This window comes from Canis lupus, chromosome 13 (assembly GCF_011100685.1).
Source record: "Canis lupus familiaris isolate Mischka breed German Shepherd chromosome 13, alternate assembly UU_Cfam_GSD_1.0, whole genome shotgun sequence".
Taxonomy (NCBI): domain Eukaryota; kingdom Metazoa; phylum Chordata; class Mammalia; order Carnivora; family Canidae; genus Canis; species Canis lupus.
The window spans coordinates 18,989,972-19,009,912 of record NC_049234.1 but is presented as its reverse complement, the minus strand read 5'-3'; the positions used below and the strand labels follow the sequence as shown (position 1 = coordinate 19,009,912).

Sequence of the window (19,941 nt, the reverse complement as noted above, 5' to 3'; positions counted from 1 at the left end):
TGTTTTCTCTTTGCTAATAGGACAGCTACATAGATCATGTTTCTGATGGTGTTGAGGGGAGGAGCCCTTGCCCTCAGAATCCCAGATTGTATTCTTCACCTCCTTCCCTCTTTCTTCAGGGTAGGAAAAGAAATCAGGCCATGACTCCTAAGTATGAGATGACCTGAGATGACTCTGGATCATTCTGATCAAAACCAGGGACTTCCTGTGTCTTCCTTTTCTTTGCAGGAAAGAAAATCTTTCTGCAAAGTTCTGTGTCTTACTAAAGTGTGGCAGACAATTTGCTTGTGGTATTAATCTCTTCCTTTATGAATGTGACATATTAGGTCCTACTACCTCATCCCCAAAAGGAGCCTACAGAATTTATGTTGGCTAAAAAAAAAATAAATCTAAGTATGATAAGAGGAAGAGACATAGGATTCTTATCAAAGAAGAGGTGTATAAGTAAAATGATAACCTTGTATTCACTGAGAGAATTTAAGACCCAAAGCAGAGGACCCTGCTTCAGTTACAGAAACTGTTAGAGAGAGGAAGAAGCAGAGCTTTCCTAAATCACTATATAAGGTAGAAAAAATTCATGACTACTTTTTTGAACATCATAAACATAAGATATTATAGACCTTGAAGGGAGTCCTAAGAAAGCATTCTTATTTCCTAGCTGTGCATCCTGTAATCTAGAGAGTGCCTCCTGTATTCCAGAACTATCAAATTGAAAGAGTTACCCTGGAATGTGGGACTGCTCCCTTCAAAGAGAGAGTTTGGGAGAAAAAAATTGGGAGACTCTTTGGTAGTTCTGTTAAGAAGGGCAGGCAAGTCTCCCTAGTCTAAGGTCTGCTTTGGGCCTCTAGTTTTCTTTCCAGAATGTTCTAGAAAATCTAGGAGAAATTAAAATTTTTTTTTTTTTTGTGGGACTTACTCTTTGTTAGGGGCTAAATGTGACTCTGCAAAATCATGCCCTGTGAGTTTGACTTGGTGGAGAGCTACAGATAAGGCAGAGAATCTGGAGCATGTGACACGGCTGATTCAATTTAAGTTGCCTGGAGGTGTCAGGAGTATTGGGTCACAGGCTGGAGCCTGATGTCTAAGAAGTGGATGGGTCCCAATGAGTCATATGCTGGAGCATTATAAAGGTCTTATAAAGATAGATGAAAACCTTGTCTTACCAGGTGCAGGCCTCTGAAATGAGTAGATTGCTTTGGTTTGGGGAAACCATAGCATCCCTTTCTTAAAAAGTAGTATGCCCTAGTGCTTCAGAGTCTGGGATTTGGGGTAAAAATGGATTTCAATGGAGTTCAGATTGCACTATGCCACGTAAGAGCAATGAGACGCAACCTCTTCAAATGTAGAATGAGAACACTAACACCATCTACACAGAGCTAGTCTGGGGATGAGAGGTGATGATGCTTGAGAAGAATTTCACATATGGTCTTTGAGAGCAAGAGAGATGGTTCACCTCTGGGGTGGCAGAAATGACTTCTTAGACATGTAACAAATTGAAGATCCTTCCAGTCTTCCACTAATATGTATTTGGAGACTTCCTCTTCCTGAGGTAACAGTGTGCTAAAGCGTAGTAGCTGTTCATTGTTTTAGTTTTTCTTTCTGACAGTTTAAATGGTAAAAGACAAATTATATACCCTTCGTGCTATGTTGGGATATGTTCTTGTCTTCCTTCATTTCAATTTCTATTGAATAAGAGGTGGGGTGTCTTGATCTAGGAATCCCAGAAGGGAATGATTTGGATTTTATAAAGTTTGTAACACTCTGGGTTATATTTCTTTGTTCTAAAACCTTAGGACATCCTTTACAGAATCCCTTATTTCCTCCATCTTGGAGAATATCTATATATGGGATTGTGCAAGGCAGTTTATGAAAGGTTCACAGTTCCATGTCGTCTCAGAAATTCCAAAATGACCAGCCACCATAATTTATTGTTCTGAGATTTCAGTTTGGGTTGTTCTTTACTTATTTATTTTAAACATTGACCAAGACTTTTTTTTTTTTTTTCTGGTGGGGGCAGGAAACAAACCTTACATGGGGGAGGAATACTTGCTGGTTAAAAAAATTCCCTACCTAGACCCTTCTTGTGTTCTAGTCGCTAGCCTTCAGTTTTGACTGATTACATTGTTTACAACTTGTTTTCAGCAATATTTTGTTTTTCAGTTTGGGTGGTCAGTGGGGCTGACATTTTTTTTCTCATCTCTTGTTGCCAGTATTGTTTTGTCAGTAACATCCAAGGCCACCAGTGGAGACAGAGTGAGGACTGGTGATTATGTGCTCAAGTCAAGAGATATATTAGAGAGAGAGAATTGGAAAATGACATTTTATAAAAGAGACACAGAACTATATATTCCAGTTATTTATACCACCCCCAGCTGGGAAGAGTTTGAAGCAATCTAGGACTTTTTTTTTTTTTTTTTTAGAATAGACCTTTTGATGATGACTATGTAAATAGCTTAAAAAATGATCATACTTCTTTTGTCTAGCTGTTCTTGCTGAGTGATTGTTGAGATGATGCATTTTTAATCTTCTAGCACTACAAGATGATGTGTCTAAATCAAAATCTGGTGAAGAGTGATATAAAGAAGCATTACAAAATTTAAAGTCAAGTTAAGACATATCAAAAGAGAGGGATCCTTGCGTTAAGTTGTTACAAACGAATTAAGGAGATGCCTGGATGTTATTTTTAGTGTTTCTGCTAGGAATTTAAGTTTATAATTGCCTGAAAACACTTCTTTTTCTCCCCATAGGAATGGAGGATGTCACATGTGACAGAACAGAGTTCTTGAGCAATTACCTGACCAATGTGGATGACATTACATTAGTGCCTGGCACTCTAGGAAGAATTCGGTCCAAATTTAGCAATAATGCTAAATGTAAGTTGATTCTTAAAATACCAAGTTGTCACATGGTAATATAGTAGAGTAGAAAAGGCTTATTCTCTGAAGCTGGAGTATTTGGGTAAAAAGCCAAATTTTGCTACTTCTTAGCTGAGTGACCTTGAATAAGTCACGTAAACTCTAAGCCTCAATTTTTTTCATCTGAAAAATGGGATGATAACAGCCACGACATCGAGTTATTGTGAAAATAAATCTCTGTACGTCATTTAGAGTGGGGCACATGGTTGCATTATGTAAATATTTGCGTGTTTTCTTTATGTGGAAAGTACACTTAGTTTGAGACATGCATATAACCATGAGCTTTTGTTTACAGGAGAGGAACATTTCTACAAGAGGTTCATGCTTACTCTTTAGCTGAAGCTGGGGAGTCCAGGGCAGGGTGGGCAGAAGCACACTCAGACCCTGAACGTCCCTAGGAGTCCAGCGGAAGGGGACTCTTCACTTTTATGAGAGTGATTGACAGAACCCAGGAGAACTGTTACACCCTTGGGAAGTGGTGGCCGTTCTGGAAGATTAGATATAAACAGGAACAATCTTATCACTAATGTTGTACACATTCAGGGCATGATATGCTACTGACAAGAACCTTTATTTTTTTGATTTTTAAAAAAGATTTTATTTATTTATTCATGAGAGACACAGAGAGAGAGAGTCAGGGACACAGGCAGAGGGAGAAGCAAACTCCCCAAGGGGAGCCCAATGTGGGACTTGATCCCAGGACCCTGGGACCTTGCCCTGAGCTGAAGGCAGATGCCCAACCACTGAGCCACCGAGGCATCCCAAGAACCTTTATTTATGGACTAAGATGTTTTAGGTGGTGCCCACCTAGCTTCTGAGAAGTCCACCGTTTATTGGAGACATGCTGCGTTTTTGGGGGAAAAAAATCCCTTAGAGGTTTTAGCCTTGGGAATAAGAAACCATTGGCACAAGTGTAAAGCTTTGGAAAATTAAGTTTTTCCCCAAACTGCGTTCCTGAGTCAACACAAATGGGAACCATTCCAAGGTCAGCTCCAGGCAACGTTGTAAAATAAACAAATCATCTGTGTTTCTGCGGCTTCTCTTCCATGCCCTTTCCATCCTCCGCACCCTCCCCTCTCCTCTGCTCACTTGAGACAGGCAGGCCCTGGCCAGAGATGGGACACCAGTCACTATGGTACCTGTTGATTTAGTACCTGCATTTTAGGGCTTATGCAAGAAAGGTTTTGTCTATTTCAAAAGGTCCTTCAGGCATCAATAAATATAATGGGGAGGCTGTTTTAGGGGAAAAGGAAAACTTTCTTGGAGCCAATGAAATAATAAGTACCAATGATTAAAAATTTCATACTTTAAAACCCTTGCATATATGTGATTCTGCTTAGTGAAGGTCAGTAGAGTGGGAGGTTAGCAGCACAGACAATGGTGGCAGGATGTCTGGGTTCAAATCCCAGCCCTGCCACTCTATGACCTTGGGCAAGCTACTTAAATGTTCTGTGCCTTGGTTTCCTCATTTATAAGGCAAGGATTGTTGGAAAGATTAACTAGAGATTATCTACATATCACTTAGATTAACTTTTAGCTCGTAGTCAAAGTTGTATAAACGTTAGCTATAATGATGATGTCTTGGTCACATCACTATTTTCAGCTAAATACATACACAGTCATCTTTAATCCTTCCAATAACCCTGGGTGACAACTTTTACTATCCCCTTTTGCAGACAGTAGAAACCAAGGCTCAGAGAGAGATGAAGTTACTGGCCAGGAGTATGAGAGCTAGGAAGTGGCTGGGCTGAGGTGTGAACCCAGATTCGCCAGTTCTTAAGCATCAGCCTGTGCTGGGACTTCTTTCCTTCTTGCAAAGGGGAAAGCCGTCAGCATGAGAGGCCTGAGAACTTCAAAACTGAAGGGTTGGTGTCCCAAGCATGGAATTGGGCACTTGTTATTTTCCAGTAATTCTCTGGGATTTATCTGAGCACAAGATTGCCCTAGGCTATTTATTTTTCTTCATTATCAAAGAACGTGAACTCACCCAGTTTGGTTCCTTTAAGGACTGTGGTTTATGAACGCACAGAGTGTAGAACTTCGATGAAACATGGCTTGCTCAGCTGGATTGTTAGAGTCCCAGTGTGCAAGCCCCACTCTTCTAAATGTCCATTGGCTTAGTGAAGATTCTAGTAGCACCTGCCTCCCAGAGTAGCTGTGAAGGACCAGAGAGTGCCTGCAAAGCTGTCACAGAGGGACTGTACATGATAGGGACACAATTTGGGTTAACCATTTTTGCTACTGTTATTACTTCCTTGCTTTATTAAAAGATGCAATTATGGGGCCCTTGGATGGCTTAGTCAGTGAGGCATCTGCCTTAGGCTCAGGTCATGATCTTAGGGTGCTGGGATCGAGTCCCACATTGGGCTCACTGCTCAGTGGGGAGCCTACTTTTCCCTCTACCCTCCCTCTGCCCTGCCTTGTGCTCTCTCTCTCAAATAAATAAATAAAATCTTTAAAAAATACACATCTAAAGTTTAACCACAATTAAAGTAGAATGGGGTCCACATTTTAGCTTTGGATTTCATGGCTTTAGAACCCAGGTTCTGAAAACTCCCTTTGAAACATGTGTACTTATACTGCAAGGCAAGCTTAGTCATGCATTTTCAACAAATAAGAACAAATATTTATTTGTATTTATTAACAAATGCTTGTTGAACGCCTACTAAGAACAAGGCCCCAGGGATACAGCAGGAAATGACATCGGCATGAAGATTAAATCTCAGGGAGAACTGCTTCATGAGAGCTGCTATCTCTTCTGTACTCTGCTTTCCTTTTCTGCTGGTTCTATAATGACATACTAAAGCAATTTTTTTGAAAACAAAACAAAATCCAACCAACCTACAATCTGCTGTTTCTCTCCACACCCCCCCAAAAGGGGCCTTCAGATAATACAATCCCATCCACAGTTTATACACAACCATCATTTACATAGTTTTGCTTTTAGCTAGTTCAGGGTACTGACTAAAATATCTTCTGTCTGCTTGTAGTGAAGATAAAGGAGGCACACACATGTGCGTGTCTGTGGCTGGGGAGGAACAGCTCTTTGGAATGAGACCCGTGGTGTTTCGGAAGAAACAAAACTCCCTTTAGAAAAAAATGAGTCAATGGAGTAGAAGATTCATCTTAAAGTGGATGATAACTTGTTGTTTCCAAGATCGGTAGATAAATAGGAAGTTACACTGAAAGCCCCAAGTGCCCAGTTTGGTTCCTGATGTCAAATTGCAAATACACTGAAGCCAAGATCCAGGGGGATCATTCGGGGGGGGGAACCTAAAGAAGATGTTTACCTAGCATTATCCTTGCACCCCAGGAGGAGGAATCCTCTTTTAGAAGAGAAGAACCAGATTTAGCAGGGAAATTTACCATAGGAGTATTCCCATTTAATACCTACATTCTTCACTTATCAAAATATTAAATAAAAAAATATTAAATACTCACACTTAATTTTTTATATGTATATATATATATTAAAGTCTTATTTATGTATTTGAGACAGAGAAAGAAAAAGAGAGAGAGAGAGGGAGAGAGAGAATGAGCACAAGTGAGGGGTGGGAAGGAGCAGAGGGAAAGGGAAAGAGAATTTGAAGCAGACTCCCCGCTGAGTGCAGAGCCCAACACAGGGCTCCATCACATCACCCTGAGACCACCACCTGAGCCAAAACTAAGACTTGGACGCTTAGCTGACTGAACCACCCAAGAGCCCCAATTTTGCATGTATCTTAAACAAAGCCTACAGTGATAGCTCTTCTAAGTGGGGGGGGGGGGGGGGGTGGAGAAAGAGAAAGAACTGAGTCTTTTGCTGTAAAAATTATTTCTTTCAGGGGTTATTGTCATGGCTTTTGAAATTGTTTTCCTTCCCTTTTTGAACAGATGACCCTAAAGCCATTATTGCTAATCTCACGGTAAGTGTTGCATGTCACCCAACCTCTGCCCTTGGAGGAGCTTCCACACACTCACCTCCTAGGCTCACCTACCCTATGGGGCGGGAAGAACATTTTCCTTACTGCCCTGCAATCCCATATATTTGTTTCTCTAAGAGTTTTCAAAACTTCAAAACTGCGGACAGCTGCAGGCTCCCTAATGGGCTTGGCAGTGATACAAACTGAGAATATTTGATCTTTCCATTAGAACTGAAAAGTACTCATTCATGAGTAAACAAATCCTTACTCTCTCTGAACCAGATCTGCCCATCACCGTGTTCCATCATCCCCCCATGCAGGATGTAATTACAGGACCGAGTGTGCGTCCTCCTCCCTTCCCACCCCACCTCCCACCCCTTGACTTGAAGTAGTTGGAAAAGGCTTTAGAGTTTGAGTTGCTTTTAGTGATTGTCTCACAAGTCAGGAACGTATCTTAAAAATTCCTAACTACCCTCTTCCATGTCATCTACCAAGTTATCAAATCCCTTTTGAACTTACTTGTTTTCAGCTTATATTATCTGATAGGGGTTAATAAATTCCATTTACTCACTAACCAACCTTGTGTTTGGTTTAAAACTTCCTTTGACTTTCTAGAGAGAGAATATCTAGGACTTTTCTAGAAAATATTCCACATAAAGTCCAATGTCCATTTATATTTCAGTGTAAAAAGCCAGATCAGCACTTTAAGCCTTACATGAAACAGCACCTTCCCAAACGCTTGCACTATGCCAACAACAGGAGAATCGAGGACATCCATCTATTGGTGGACCGCAGATGGCACGTCGCAAGGTAACTTGGGGATTAGCAGGGACTGTTTTTGATCTTCATAACCACCTCTTTGGCAACTGGAGTGCTATAAGGTCCTTAGCCATCAAAAAAGAAAAAAAAAAGAAAAGAAAAAGAAAAATCTCAGTTGGAAATCCCATCATTTGCAAAGACTTTTTAAGGCTAGATAAACAATTAGTGCTGAGCCAATGCAGCTCTGATTTCTGGATCCCACCTCTTGGTGTCTCTTTGAGGTGTCTCAGTGCATCTCTGTGTGGTCTCTCTCTTTTCATGTTTAAAATTTACATTCTAGCCTCTATTCTTATTACTTGAGTAGGTCTAAAGTGTGCCTGGGACATTGACCTACCACAACTGGACTGATTTGGTCTTGGTTGACAAGACTTAACTGGCAGCAACATCTTTAGAGGAGTTTAGAAAATGTTGTTAATCTTAAAACTTCTGTTACTGTGGGCATGCTTTATATTGCCTTAAATATATCAGAGGTTTACCTTCTTTTGAACTATAAAAGACTTTCCGATATTTTTTTTTTAATTTTTATTTATTTATGATAGTCACACAGAGAGAGCGAGAGAGGCAGAGACACAGGCAGAGGGAGAAACAGGCTCCATGCACCGGGAGCCCGATGTGGGATTCAATCCCGGGTCTCCAGGATCGCGCCCTGGGCCAAAGGCAGGCACTAAACCGCTGCGCCACCCAGGGATCCCAGACTTTCCGATATTTAAGAGACCATTTCTTGCTCTTGAGTCTGGTGTAGAACGTGTCCAGAAATTCTAAGCAATTCCAAAGGATTTATCATTAAAAGCTAATCCATTTTCAAACATACCTGGCAGAAACCTTTTTATGCTCACTCTTGCTCTGATTTCCTCCTTAAGAAAAGCTCTGTGAGCCGATCTGTGGTAATAATTGAACTACCATACACACTCTAGTTGGGTACTTCAATGAGCTTACAAAGGAGAAAAGATGATGAGAAGGTGGCAGTCTTCTAGAAACTTACATCAGTATGAACCATCTGGTGAGACACATGTGACAAATACATAAATATCCTACCGTTGTTGTCAAGGGGCTACACAGAGTTAAATATGTAGGATGAGGAAGAGAGATATATGAAGACCAGAAATTATTGAAATAATTTAGAACAGACATGAAGAGTCTTCATGGAATAGTTACAAAGATGTGAACAACATGGGTTTGGCTGAGTGTGTCTTCTGTTGGACCTTTTATGTGGCTTGAAAGAGAGCAAGTTTGGTGCACTTGGTAGGTTGATATGAAGGAAAACTAGGAGCTGAGTAGAAGTGAGTGATGAGGACAGTTGACCAAATTAGCAGAGACCACAGCTGGGTATTTTGATCATTAGTTAATTTTTAAAACTTCAGCTCTTGTGTTGTTGAGTTATCATTTGTACATATATCATTATCCTAAGTGGAAGTACTTTTCTGAGAGTGGGGACCCAAATGTTTAATTTGTTTTCCACCAAGTACTTTAGTTCAGTGAGATAGACCTTGTAAGTGCTTACAAGGATTCATAGAAATGGGACCCATGGGAAAATTTGTATTGATTAACATGAAAGTGTTTTGGAAAAGTGCTTCATGACACTTAAGCAAAAGGCATCTTCCTGTCACAACTAGGAAGGTCAAGTGGTTTTGATGCCTAGAGAGCAATGTTTTCACTTTCTATTTCTAAACAGAGATGTCTAGGTAAGTCTGAGCTTTTGTTTGATATGTCACTATTAAATGTAGGTTTACCACTCAGTAGTACTCTCTAGTTACATTATACTGATAAGTAGATTTGTGTGCAAAAATTTTTAGAAAATATAGATCTCTATTCATTGATGAAGAGTCCCATGTTTAAAAAGTGCCTATTATGTGCTTGGCATTGAGCCTAGTGATGGGGATATAGGAGTGAACCAGACAAACATGGTCCCAGAGTGGAGAATCTTACAGTTTTGGAGCTGGTGAACATAGGCAGACAGAGCATTACCTGTGACAAATGCGTTGCTCAGTGCCAAGCATGAGGTACGAGGAAGGTACTTGACTTCTGTTCAGAGGTCCCCAGGTGTCCTGGGTCAATTGTCAAAATAAAGCCACCTGGAGAAAAGGAATAGCATCATCTTTTCATCACTGTAGAAAGGATACAATTCAAATAGAGACAAAAATGCTTGTAAAGTCCACTTCTTAGAATGTTTTTGTGTGACAAAATTGGCTTTTATAGGGGGATTTCATGAGAAATCCTGACTAATCCTACAATTATTTCTATGTAGGAAACCTTTGGATGTGTATAAGAAACCATCAGGAAAATGTTTTTTCCAGGGAGACCATGGATTTGATAACAAGGTCAACAGCATGCAGGTATGACCGTCATGCTGCGAGTTGAACATGTATTTTAGTGATTTTCAGGAGGGGCAAAGAAGTGGGCATGGGTGAAATTGTACAGTATTCCTAAATAGGGGAAGAGTTAATACTGGATATTAGCAATGTCTAATTGTTTCTGTTAATTTTCTTTTCTTTGGGAAGACTGTTTTTGTAGGTTATGGCCCAACGTTTAAGTACAAGACTAAAGTGCCTCCGTTTGAAAACATTGAACTTTACAATGTTATGTGCGGTAAGTCACTTATTTAATCACAGCTGATGAAGCGATCTAAGCTATCATATGAACTTCCTCAAGGTCAGAGAAAGAACTGAGGTGTCTGTTTTCTAGGACCACTTCACCTCCAGCAAAAAATGGTGGTAATGTGCCCACTGGTTCGAAGGACAGAATCTCATCCCCTTCTAAGGCTTCTTTGTCTTCCTTTAACAGTTGACTAATGGGGAGTTTTCATAGTGTTGCTGTTGGCAGCCTGTGGCTGATCTCACATCACATTACAGTTTGACACCACTGGTCAGAGAGCCGGTGAAGCAAGAAGAGTTCCTCACAGAGCTTTCTCCCCCCTCCATCTCTCGTGTTGCAGCCCAGTGAAAATGTTGCCAGCTTGTGTCCTGGCCAGCTATTTATGTGCTCCTAATTATTTTTCTTCCTTGAGCTTCTACTTGCTGAATGAGGACAACTTTTCCTATTTAGTAAGGGAGTGCCAGTCTGGTGGTTAGAGGGGGAGTCTGAAAGTCGGGTCTCCTGGGTTCTTTTCCCATCTTGGCTGCTAGCTCTTCCCTGTCCTGCCTCTCAGCTTAGGCAAGTCACTGTGTGCCCGCTTGGCAACTGTTCACTTGCTATGAAATCAGCCTGTTCATTTCACAGCAGCCTTTCAAGGCACTGGGCCAGAGCCTCCTCTTCTCCCCATACTCCTGTGGAGTGCATTAGAGGGCAGGCTAGGGGTTATTTATTGATCATAAGTCTCATTTCAAAAGGTGGGGTGAAAAGTCTTAGCAGTGTAGAAAGACATTGACACTGACATCGGTGGTTCCTGTAGCTATCACGGACATAAGCAATAGCTAGTCAGGGCCCCGTACATTCACTCTTTCTTTTCAAGAATGTCTCTCTATGGTCGGGCAACGAACAGGGCTATTTCAGAAAGCCATGGCAAGACATGGTGAAACTAGCATGGCTCAGGAACTAAGAAATGAGTACCTACAACTAATTTCGTCTATCCAATTCTGATTTGTGTTCAGAGTTTTCAGACCCTTGGAAGGTGAATGGCTTTGACTCTCAATATATCTCATCAAAAAATATTTATAAAGCACATGGCATCATTTTTTCTCCTCACCAGATCTCCTGGGCTTGAAGCCAGCTCCGAATAATGGAACCCATGGAAGTTTGAATCATCTCCTGCGCACTCATACCTTCAGGCCAACCATGCCAGAGGAAGTTACCAGACCCAACTACCCAGGGATTATGTACCTTCAGTCTGACTTTGACCTGGGCTGTAACTGTGATGACAAGGTAGAGCCAAAGGTAGAAATAATCTTTATGTTTATCAATGGAGGAGCTTGTTGGGTGTAGAGCAGTGCTGTCCAATAGAACTTTCCGTGATGAAGTAAATGGTCTATATCTGTGCTGGCCACTGGCCAGAGATGGCTTTTAAGTACTTGGAACTAAAATTTAAATTGTGTTTAATTACTTCAAATTGAAAGAGCCATATATGGCTTATGGCTACCATACTGGGCAGCATAGGTATAGAAAACAAAGGGTGAGAAAAGTAGAATTCACAATGCTATTCTGCAGAGTCACAATTCCCAACCAAAGGCTTTTTCATTTTTTCAGCCTAGATCATGTGTCTATCTGTCATGGTCCCAATAGAAAACAGATGGCCTATGCCCAAAAGGTTTTTAAAGAGAGTTTAAAGGGATTATGTGAATCATGTTTAATGAGAGGACTATTTACACAAACTTGGCCGGGTAGAGGCAGGGCAGTGAGGGATGATAGAGCACCCTGGGGCTAGCAGGATGTCAATTCTCGGCCTGAGCAATAAAGGGACTAGAACAGGGAGAGAGAACTGTATAAGGAGGAATTCTGGGATTTGGTAGAGAGTTGCAGGAGTACACTGCAGCCTGCTGGGAGGAATCTGGGGAAGTAATTACCCTCTGTTGTCTCTCCTCTAATTCCCCACTGGTGCCTTGCATTGGTGGAGCCAGGAGGGAGCTGGAAGGCAAGCCAGCTCTTCGGTACAGTCCCTAGAGATCAGTCTCCCAGGGTGCAGAGCAGAGAAGGGGAGGGTGCAGCCTGGATGGGGAGGGGGGGAGTGCAAATAGAAACCACCCAGCACATTGTGTTTGGACAGTTTTTGAACAACAACCTACAAGTATTAAGCAATAATTTGCTTATTGAATTTTATATTGATCAAAGACATTTATAGCTACCAATCAGTGCTCTGACAGCAAGAAATAATCAGTGTTACCACACTGAGTTGATGTGATTCCAACACAAAGCAAAAAAAAAAAAAAAATCTGTTATTTTTGCATGTGTGGTTTTATTATGGGTAAATGTGTAAACCTTCTATTAGACCTTGGAAGAATGGAACATGGTTCTCCTGCCTGGCCCATCCCCTTCTACTATTTGCCACCTTCCAGGATTCCTAGGAGCCTGGGAGCCACAGGATGGGAAAAGCTCACCACTGGAGGAATTCAGTTTGCTCTTCTTTCCCCAACCCCTTTTATTTTTCCTTCCTACTTTTGCTCCTGACAAGAACCAACAAAGCTAATTACTATAAGGCAGGTAATTCTCAGACCTCAGCTGGAGGTGTTTGCATTGCCAAAGTCAATAGGAAGTGGCCTTTGAGGTGGATTCCAAATATAACTTTAGAGGAATCTTTTATTTGTATCTTGCTTTCTGAATTACCTTTTTTCTGGAAAACAAGAAATATTTTGGATTTGTTATCTTAAACCATTTTAGATGAATTCTAGATTGTCTTTGTCTATGAGATTCTCCAAAAGACTACGAAAGAAAATGTTACAGATGCAGTGGAAGTTCCACGCGTACACTCTCCCTGCCAATCCCACTTCATTCCTACCCCAAAGATAATTAGTATCTTGAATATAGTGTTTATAATTGCCAAGGAGGTCTCTAAACTTTTACTCCAAAGATATGTATCTCTTAAATAATATATTAATTAATCTTTAATACAGTTCCCTAAAATAACCTATTGTATAGTTTTGCATATTATACATTTGTATGTAAATGCTGTTATACTATATGTATCCTGCAATTATTGTATATTTTTGAGATTTATGCATATCAATACATGAGTTTTAGCTCATTCATTTTTTATTGCTAATAGTTAATGTTTAATTGTGTAGATATACTGTAATGATTTTATTCATTTTCCTATTTGAGAACATTTGGTAATTTCCAGTTGTTAGCTCCTCCAGACAATGCTGCGGTAGACACTATGGTCAGTGTTCTCGTATATGCAAGCTAGGGTGTCTCTAGGACATATAGTGAAAGGTAGAGTTGCTGAGCCATTACTTTCCAACCTTGGAAAAAATGATTTCATAAATTAGTTTAAGAATCACTTTAGTATACCTGGGATTAATCTTAAATATTGAGATAGTATTCTAATTAATTTACATATGTCTGTGCCCAAATAACCACTCTTACCAACTAGTCTGGAGCTTGCTTCCAGGATTATCCATAGTTTTAGAAAAAGGAAACAAAGTCATGGAGAGATTAAGGAAGGTGCTTATGACCCTATAGATCTCCTAGGAGGTGGAGCCTGTAATGTCAATTTGAGATGAAATAAATAATTCCTCTACAGAGCTATGAAACTGATGGAATTTAGGATCCTGTTTTGAATTTAGCAAGATGCTAAGTAGAAAGAAGCATGTAGGAAAGACAGGACATTTCTCATTTGCTTTTTTTTCCCCCCTTTTCCTTTTCTGGTTTTCACATGAAGAACAAATTGGATGAACTCAACAGACGCCTTCATATAAAAGGGTCTACAGAAGGTGAGGAGTTGATGGGAAAAAAAACAACCAGATAAGTTTTTGTTTTTAGTTTTCAGAAATCGAAGAGACTTCCTATTTACTCCATAGTGTAAGCACAATAGTTTTTAATATTAAAATTTGGGTTGTGATGTGATTTTCATATCCACCTGGCAAAGGGTATTGGTTTATTCTGTGTATGCAAGAAGCCAGCTTTGAATAGCCAGGAAAGCTCCACCAGCTTCTCTTGTTTCTCAGTAGCTTTTAGGCTTTCTGAAAAACAAGTATACCACAGTGATCTGATGGGCCATAAGTGAAGGTGCTAATGCATGCTTCTTTGAATGGACTAGAAGTCAGAGTTATAAATAGTAGCAGCTGGTACCTATAGTACCTATGATGGTATCTATGATGGTACCTATGATAAAGCTTATGTACATGGAGAGGCAATGAATGTGTTGTGGGGAGAGCTACACAAAGGAGCCATGTCAGAACTCCCTCTTTACATAAGGAGCATCTTGAGCCCTCTAATTCATTCTCCTCTTATTTTATGTACACAAAATACAATGTACAGTGATAACATGCATTTATTTGTCAACTTTTGCAATCCTGTGACTAAAGAAGAGAGTCTCAGTGGTTTGTACCAAGAAAGCTGCATTTCCTGCGCACATTTCGGTATGCTGATGATAGGCCTAGTGTGGCTGTGGGCGCTCTTTATTCTGGAATCCAGGATGAAGAAACAGCCCCTAGCTGGGGCATGCCCTTCTCTTGGCAGAGGGAAGAGAGGAACAGCAGGACCATGCAGTGGCTCTCAAGGCTTCCGCTTTTATGAGACATTTGTCAATACCATGCATAGTTGACTGGTGAAGCCAGAGCACTTGAAACCAATGGAGTAAGGAATATTCTTTCCCCAGGGATGCAGTCCTGCAAGATACATGCCAATGGGTGGTGGTATATACTCCTTTACAAAAGGGCAGTAAATCATAAGGAATTATAGTGCTGTCTACCTCACAGGCTCTTCCTTCTGGTTTTGAAATTCCAGAAAATGAGAAGCAAATAGAAGGGGAGGGAAAAGCTCCAATGTTTGTTACTACAGTAAATGGGATAGCATCTTGCAACAGCAAAGGAATGACAAGAAGTATGTTCCAAAACAGAACATATCAAAATAGAACTCAAACACACCGACTCCTAGTCAGGCAGCAGTGCACAGTGTCAAATTCTCCTGAGAGCATTATTTGAGTTATTGGCTTATATAGAGCCCTGTTTTATCATTTGTGTTGCTTTCAATCTGATTAAGTAAAGGACAAGAAACCAGTAGATTTTATTTACTTATTGTCCCCCCCGCCTTTTTTTTTTTTTTTTTTTTTTTTTTATGAGAGAGAGATCGAGGGTGTGAGAGAGCTTAGGGGAGGGGCAGACAGAGAGAGAATCTTAAGTAGACTCCATGTCCAGCACAGAACCCGACTTTGGGCTTGATTTGATCTCAGGATTCTGAAATCATGACCTGAGCTGAAATGAAGAGTTGCATGCTTAACTGACTGAGCCACCCAGGCATCCCTTATTTTATCTTTTTTTTTTAATAAAAAATATTTTATTTATTTATTTGAGAGAGAGACAAAGACACAGAAAGAGGATGAGCGGGAAGAGGGGCAGAGGGAGAGGGAGAGGGATAAGCAGACTCCCCATCGAGCAGGGAGCCCAAGGTGGGGCTCACCTCAGGCTCGATCCCAGGACCCTGAGATTATGACCTGAGCCAAAGTCAGATAGTTAACTGACTGAGCCTCCCAGGCATACCCTTTATTTTCTCTTTTGGTACAAATATTTGTTTTCCTCCTTTTTCCTTTTTTTTGCCTCACCACTCTCCCTCTTCTCTCTTTGAGCCCAGAACATACAGACTCTTGGGTACATAATTAGATAAACAGCTTTGAAAATAGGATTTAGTTGGTAGAAGTTATACAAATCCTTCACAAACTCTGAAAGTGATTTGAAATGTTTGATACCTAGCTGCTGGTGAAATATAGTGTCGCTATAATTAGAAAAAAAGGAATGTTGCCAGGGTCAAGGAATACAAAGTCTTATGATCACAGTTTTTTAAATATTCAGTCACCAAGACAGAGAAATAATACTGAGATGTTTCTCTTCTAAAAGGCACTAATAAAATAATTAATTATGATAATTTTTTTAAAAGATTGTATTTATTTATTTGAAATAGAAAAAGAGAGAGAGCACAAGTGGGGAAGAATGAATGAAAAAAAAAAAAAAAAGTGGGGAAGAATGTCAGAGTGGAAAAGAGAGGAGCAGACTCTCCGCTGAGCAGGGAGCCCGATGTGGGGCTCAATCCCAGGACCCTGAGATCATAACCTGGGCTGTAGGCAGATGCTTAACTGACTAAGCCACCTAGGTGCCCCAATTATAACTTTTTTTTTTCCAATTATAACTTTTAATGGACTCTTATGTTTTTGCTGTTTCAGGCTCTGGCTATTCATGATAATAAGATATTTACATTTTGGGAAAATATCCTGCACTTAACTTGGTGGGAGTGTGTTCATGTGACAAAACCAATCTCACAATTCAGTAAAAAGCAGTAGTCTCAAACTTCTGAGCATGAAAATAAGAAGTATCTTCTAGGCAAATCACTGACTTTGGGGGCTGACAGGAGCTATAGTTAATGATGTTCCTCCCCAGTGCTCCACTCAGAGGTGAATGTGTCTTACTTCAAGATGATTTTATATCACCGAAGCTTAAAGTTTATATGCTTTCATAGAACTAGAACTTCGCAGGTGTTAGTTGGGTGCCTACCCTGAACTGGGAACTGATTTCTCTGAGATATCTTCTGGTTCTTTCAGCTGTGTCACTGACAGTTTCCTGCATATGGCATCACCATGGTGACATAAAATATTAGGGGAGGATCATGTTAGCCTATCTCTTTGATCTGCTCATGACTTAATATAACAGTCTGTAATGGTACAAGAGAGGCTTCAGAACTATTACATGGAATAAAAATAAGTATATACCATTGTCTTATTATGTGCAAAGCATTTCCTTGTTTGGATTCTGGATCATGTGTAAGCCTCAGTATTCTCTCCTCTGTCTTCCTGTATCTCTGTCTCTTGGTGATTGGCTGTCTCCTTACGGGTCCTGTCTTAGTCATTTATGAAGCCACAAAGTGACATTTTCTTTGTCCGAGTTATCACAGGTCTTTATGGTGTTTCCTGGTCATAAATCCAGTCTCCCACTTGAAATATTGGATGTCTGCTCTACTAGAGTAGAACTTCATGAATTTGAGTCACTGTGTAAACGCATGAATGTGTTATGTTCAGAATATTACTTCTCCCTTCTGGATATCTCGGAGTATTTTTTGAGGCTTTTATGTAGACCTAAAATTCTATAGAAATGGAAAGTTGTATTATTTTTATTCCTAGTTTATTTTTTATTACTAGTTTTTTTTTTTTAAAAAAAACACACCTGTAGGTAGCTGATTTTTTTTTTTTTTTCATAAGAAACCGCATGCTATGCACATTCCGTTTGTCACATTCATGTGTGGCTATTTTAACGTCATATGCCACAAACCCCCTCATACATAATGCACGTGTACAAGCTGTACATCACAATAGTGAAACTACCCAGGGGATACTTGAGGTATATTGAATTAATCTTAGGCAATATTTTGCTATAAATATTTAAACTGCTATAAGATTGAATCTTTCGCTAAAATGAAGAGAAAAAAATATAACCTTCAAAAATAGTGACCTAAACTGTTTGCTAAAGCATTAATATTTCTAGGTTTGTGGTGAATTCTGGATTTTAATTGCACGACTGCTGTTCTTTCCAAGTCACATGTATGTAATGTCTTAGCAAATTTGCTGTGCAATGAAAACTTACTTCTTTGAGACATTGAATCAATAGACAAATGAATGATCAAAATGAAAAATGTTAAATTTCTCATAGTAGGCAATTTGGGCACCACAGCCACATATAATTTTCACTTTAAGAATAATTATGCTATTTATTTTTACCTTAGTCTTTCCTCTATTTACATTGGTGTAAAAATGTTTTATATTTTGTTAGGTTGGCATTCACTATCATCTTCATGAAGAAAGGAATTAAAAATCATCACCATATATGTTGGACAATAAAGTTAGTTTAAATAGAAAAATAACGGAAGCACTAATAACTCTTGTTAACTTTATTTATTTTAAGATTTTATTTATTTATTCATGACAGACACACAGAGAGAGAGAGAGAGACAGAGATACAGGCAGAGGGAGAAGCAGGCTCCATGCAGGGAACCTGATACGGGACTCCATCCCAGGTCTCCAGGATTGTACCCTGGGCCGAAGGCGGCGCTAAACTGCTGAGCCACCCGGGCTGCCCTCTTGTTAACTTTAAATCAGAAAAGGACTAGACTAGACAGGAAATCTTCTATGTAGCTCTTTTCAATGCTGAGATCTAATTTTTGTTATTTTTGGAGATATTAGTTCTGCTAGAGAAAGAAGGAAGATATCCTTATGTTTTTCTATATGTGTATCCTTCTGTGTGTGTTGGGGAAGATTTGGGAGAAATCAACAATTGGTATAATTCTTTATGATTATAGTAAGATTCAAAGTGAATTAGATAGAACAGATGCTGAATTTTAATAACCTCAGACTACCAGTATTCCTGCTGCTATTGAAGTAGAGCATATACTTTTTGCAAAATCACTGCAATTACAACTACAACCACTCTGGGTGAAGACTGAGCTAGGTACTTTACCTATTTTGTCTCTAAACGGTGCAACATCCCAGTGAGATATGAAGCTTTGGGGAGGTGAAGTTACAGAATCACTTCTATCAAAAGCTGAGATGAGATTTGACTCCAGTTCTATGTGACACTAAAACCCTTGGGCTTTTCTCTGTAAATGCCTTCTTATTCTAAGGGTTGGTATGAAGAGAAAATATTAAGGGAATCTCTGTGCTCATTAGGGTTTGGAAGTTGTTTTTGAAGTACTAGATGCTTTGATACAAATTTCTATTCTTTTAAAATTAACTAATTTATTTAAACTTATTTTAATTCCAGTTAATGAACATACAATGTAATATTAGTTGCAGGTGTACAATTTAGTGATTCAACACTTCTATACAACACCTGGTGCTCATCACAAGTTCACTCTTTATCCCTTTATTACTTATTCGATCCATCACCCCCACACACCTCCCCTCTGGTAGCCATCAATTTGTTCTTCATAGTTAAGAGTCTGTTTCCTCTCTCTCTCTTTTTTTTCCCTATGATAATTTGTTTTGTTCCTTAAATTCCACATATGAGTGAAATCGTATGGCATTTATCTTTCTCTGACTTATTTTGTTTAGCATAATACTCTCTAGCTCCATCCTTTTTGCAAATGGCAAGATTTCACTATTTTTGGTGGCCGGGTAATATTACTATATATAATAATATAGTATTATATATGTTATATATAATCATATCTTCCTTATCCATTCATTAGTCAATGGAATGGGCATTTGGACTATTTCCATAATTTGGCTATTGTAGATAATGCTGTTATGAACATTGGGCTGCATGTATCCCTTTGAATTAGTATTGTTGTATTCTTTGGGTAAATACCTGGTAGTAGAACTTCTGGGTCTTAGAGTAGTTCCGTTTTTAACTTTTTGAGGAAACTCAATACTGTTTTCTGGAGTGACTGCACCAGTTCGCATTCCCACCATCAGTGCATGAGAGTTCCTTTTTCTCTACATCCTCACCAACACCTGTTTCTTGTGTTTTGATTTTAGCCATTCTGATAGGTGTGAAGTGATATCTCATTGTAGTTTTGATCTGCATTTCCCTGATGATCAGTGACACTGAGCATCCTTTCATGTGTCTGTTGGTCATCTATATGTCTTCTTTGAAAAAATGTCAATTTGTGTCTTCTGCCCATTTTTAAATTGGATTATTTGTTTTTTGGCTGTTTAGCTGTGTTAGTTCTTTATATAT

General features: G+C 39.5%; 1 protein-coding gene across 10 annotated transcripts in view; it reads left to right on the top strand.

The window, feature by feature from the left end:
• The window catches only part of ENPP2 (ectonucleotide pyrophosphatase/phosphodiesterase 2), a 111,467-nt gene that overhangs the window by 73,622 nt on the left and 17,904 nt on the right, over positions 1-19,941 (top strand). For 8 of the 10 annotated variants that reach the window (XM_038555404.1, XM_038555403.1, XM_038555398.1 and 5 more), the window contains 7 exons: positions 2,748-2,873; positions 6,789-6,820; positions 7,500-7,627; positions 9,882-9,969; positions 10,135-10,222; positions 11,322-11,506; positions 13,944-13,995. In XM_038555404.1, the coding sequence (XP_038411332.1) occupies positions 2,748-2,873; positions 6,789-6,820; positions 7,500-7,627; positions 9,882-9,969; positions 10,135-10,222; positions 11,322-11,506; positions 13,944-13,995 (699 nt within the window). The remainder of the gene's footprint in view (positions 1-2,747; positions 2,874-6,788; positions 6,821-7,499; positions 7,628-9,881; positions 9,970-10,134; positions 10,223-11,321; positions 11,507-13,943; positions 13,996-19,941) is intronic. The other 2 variants (XM_038555400.1, XM_038555397.1) reach the window with 1 other exon arrangement.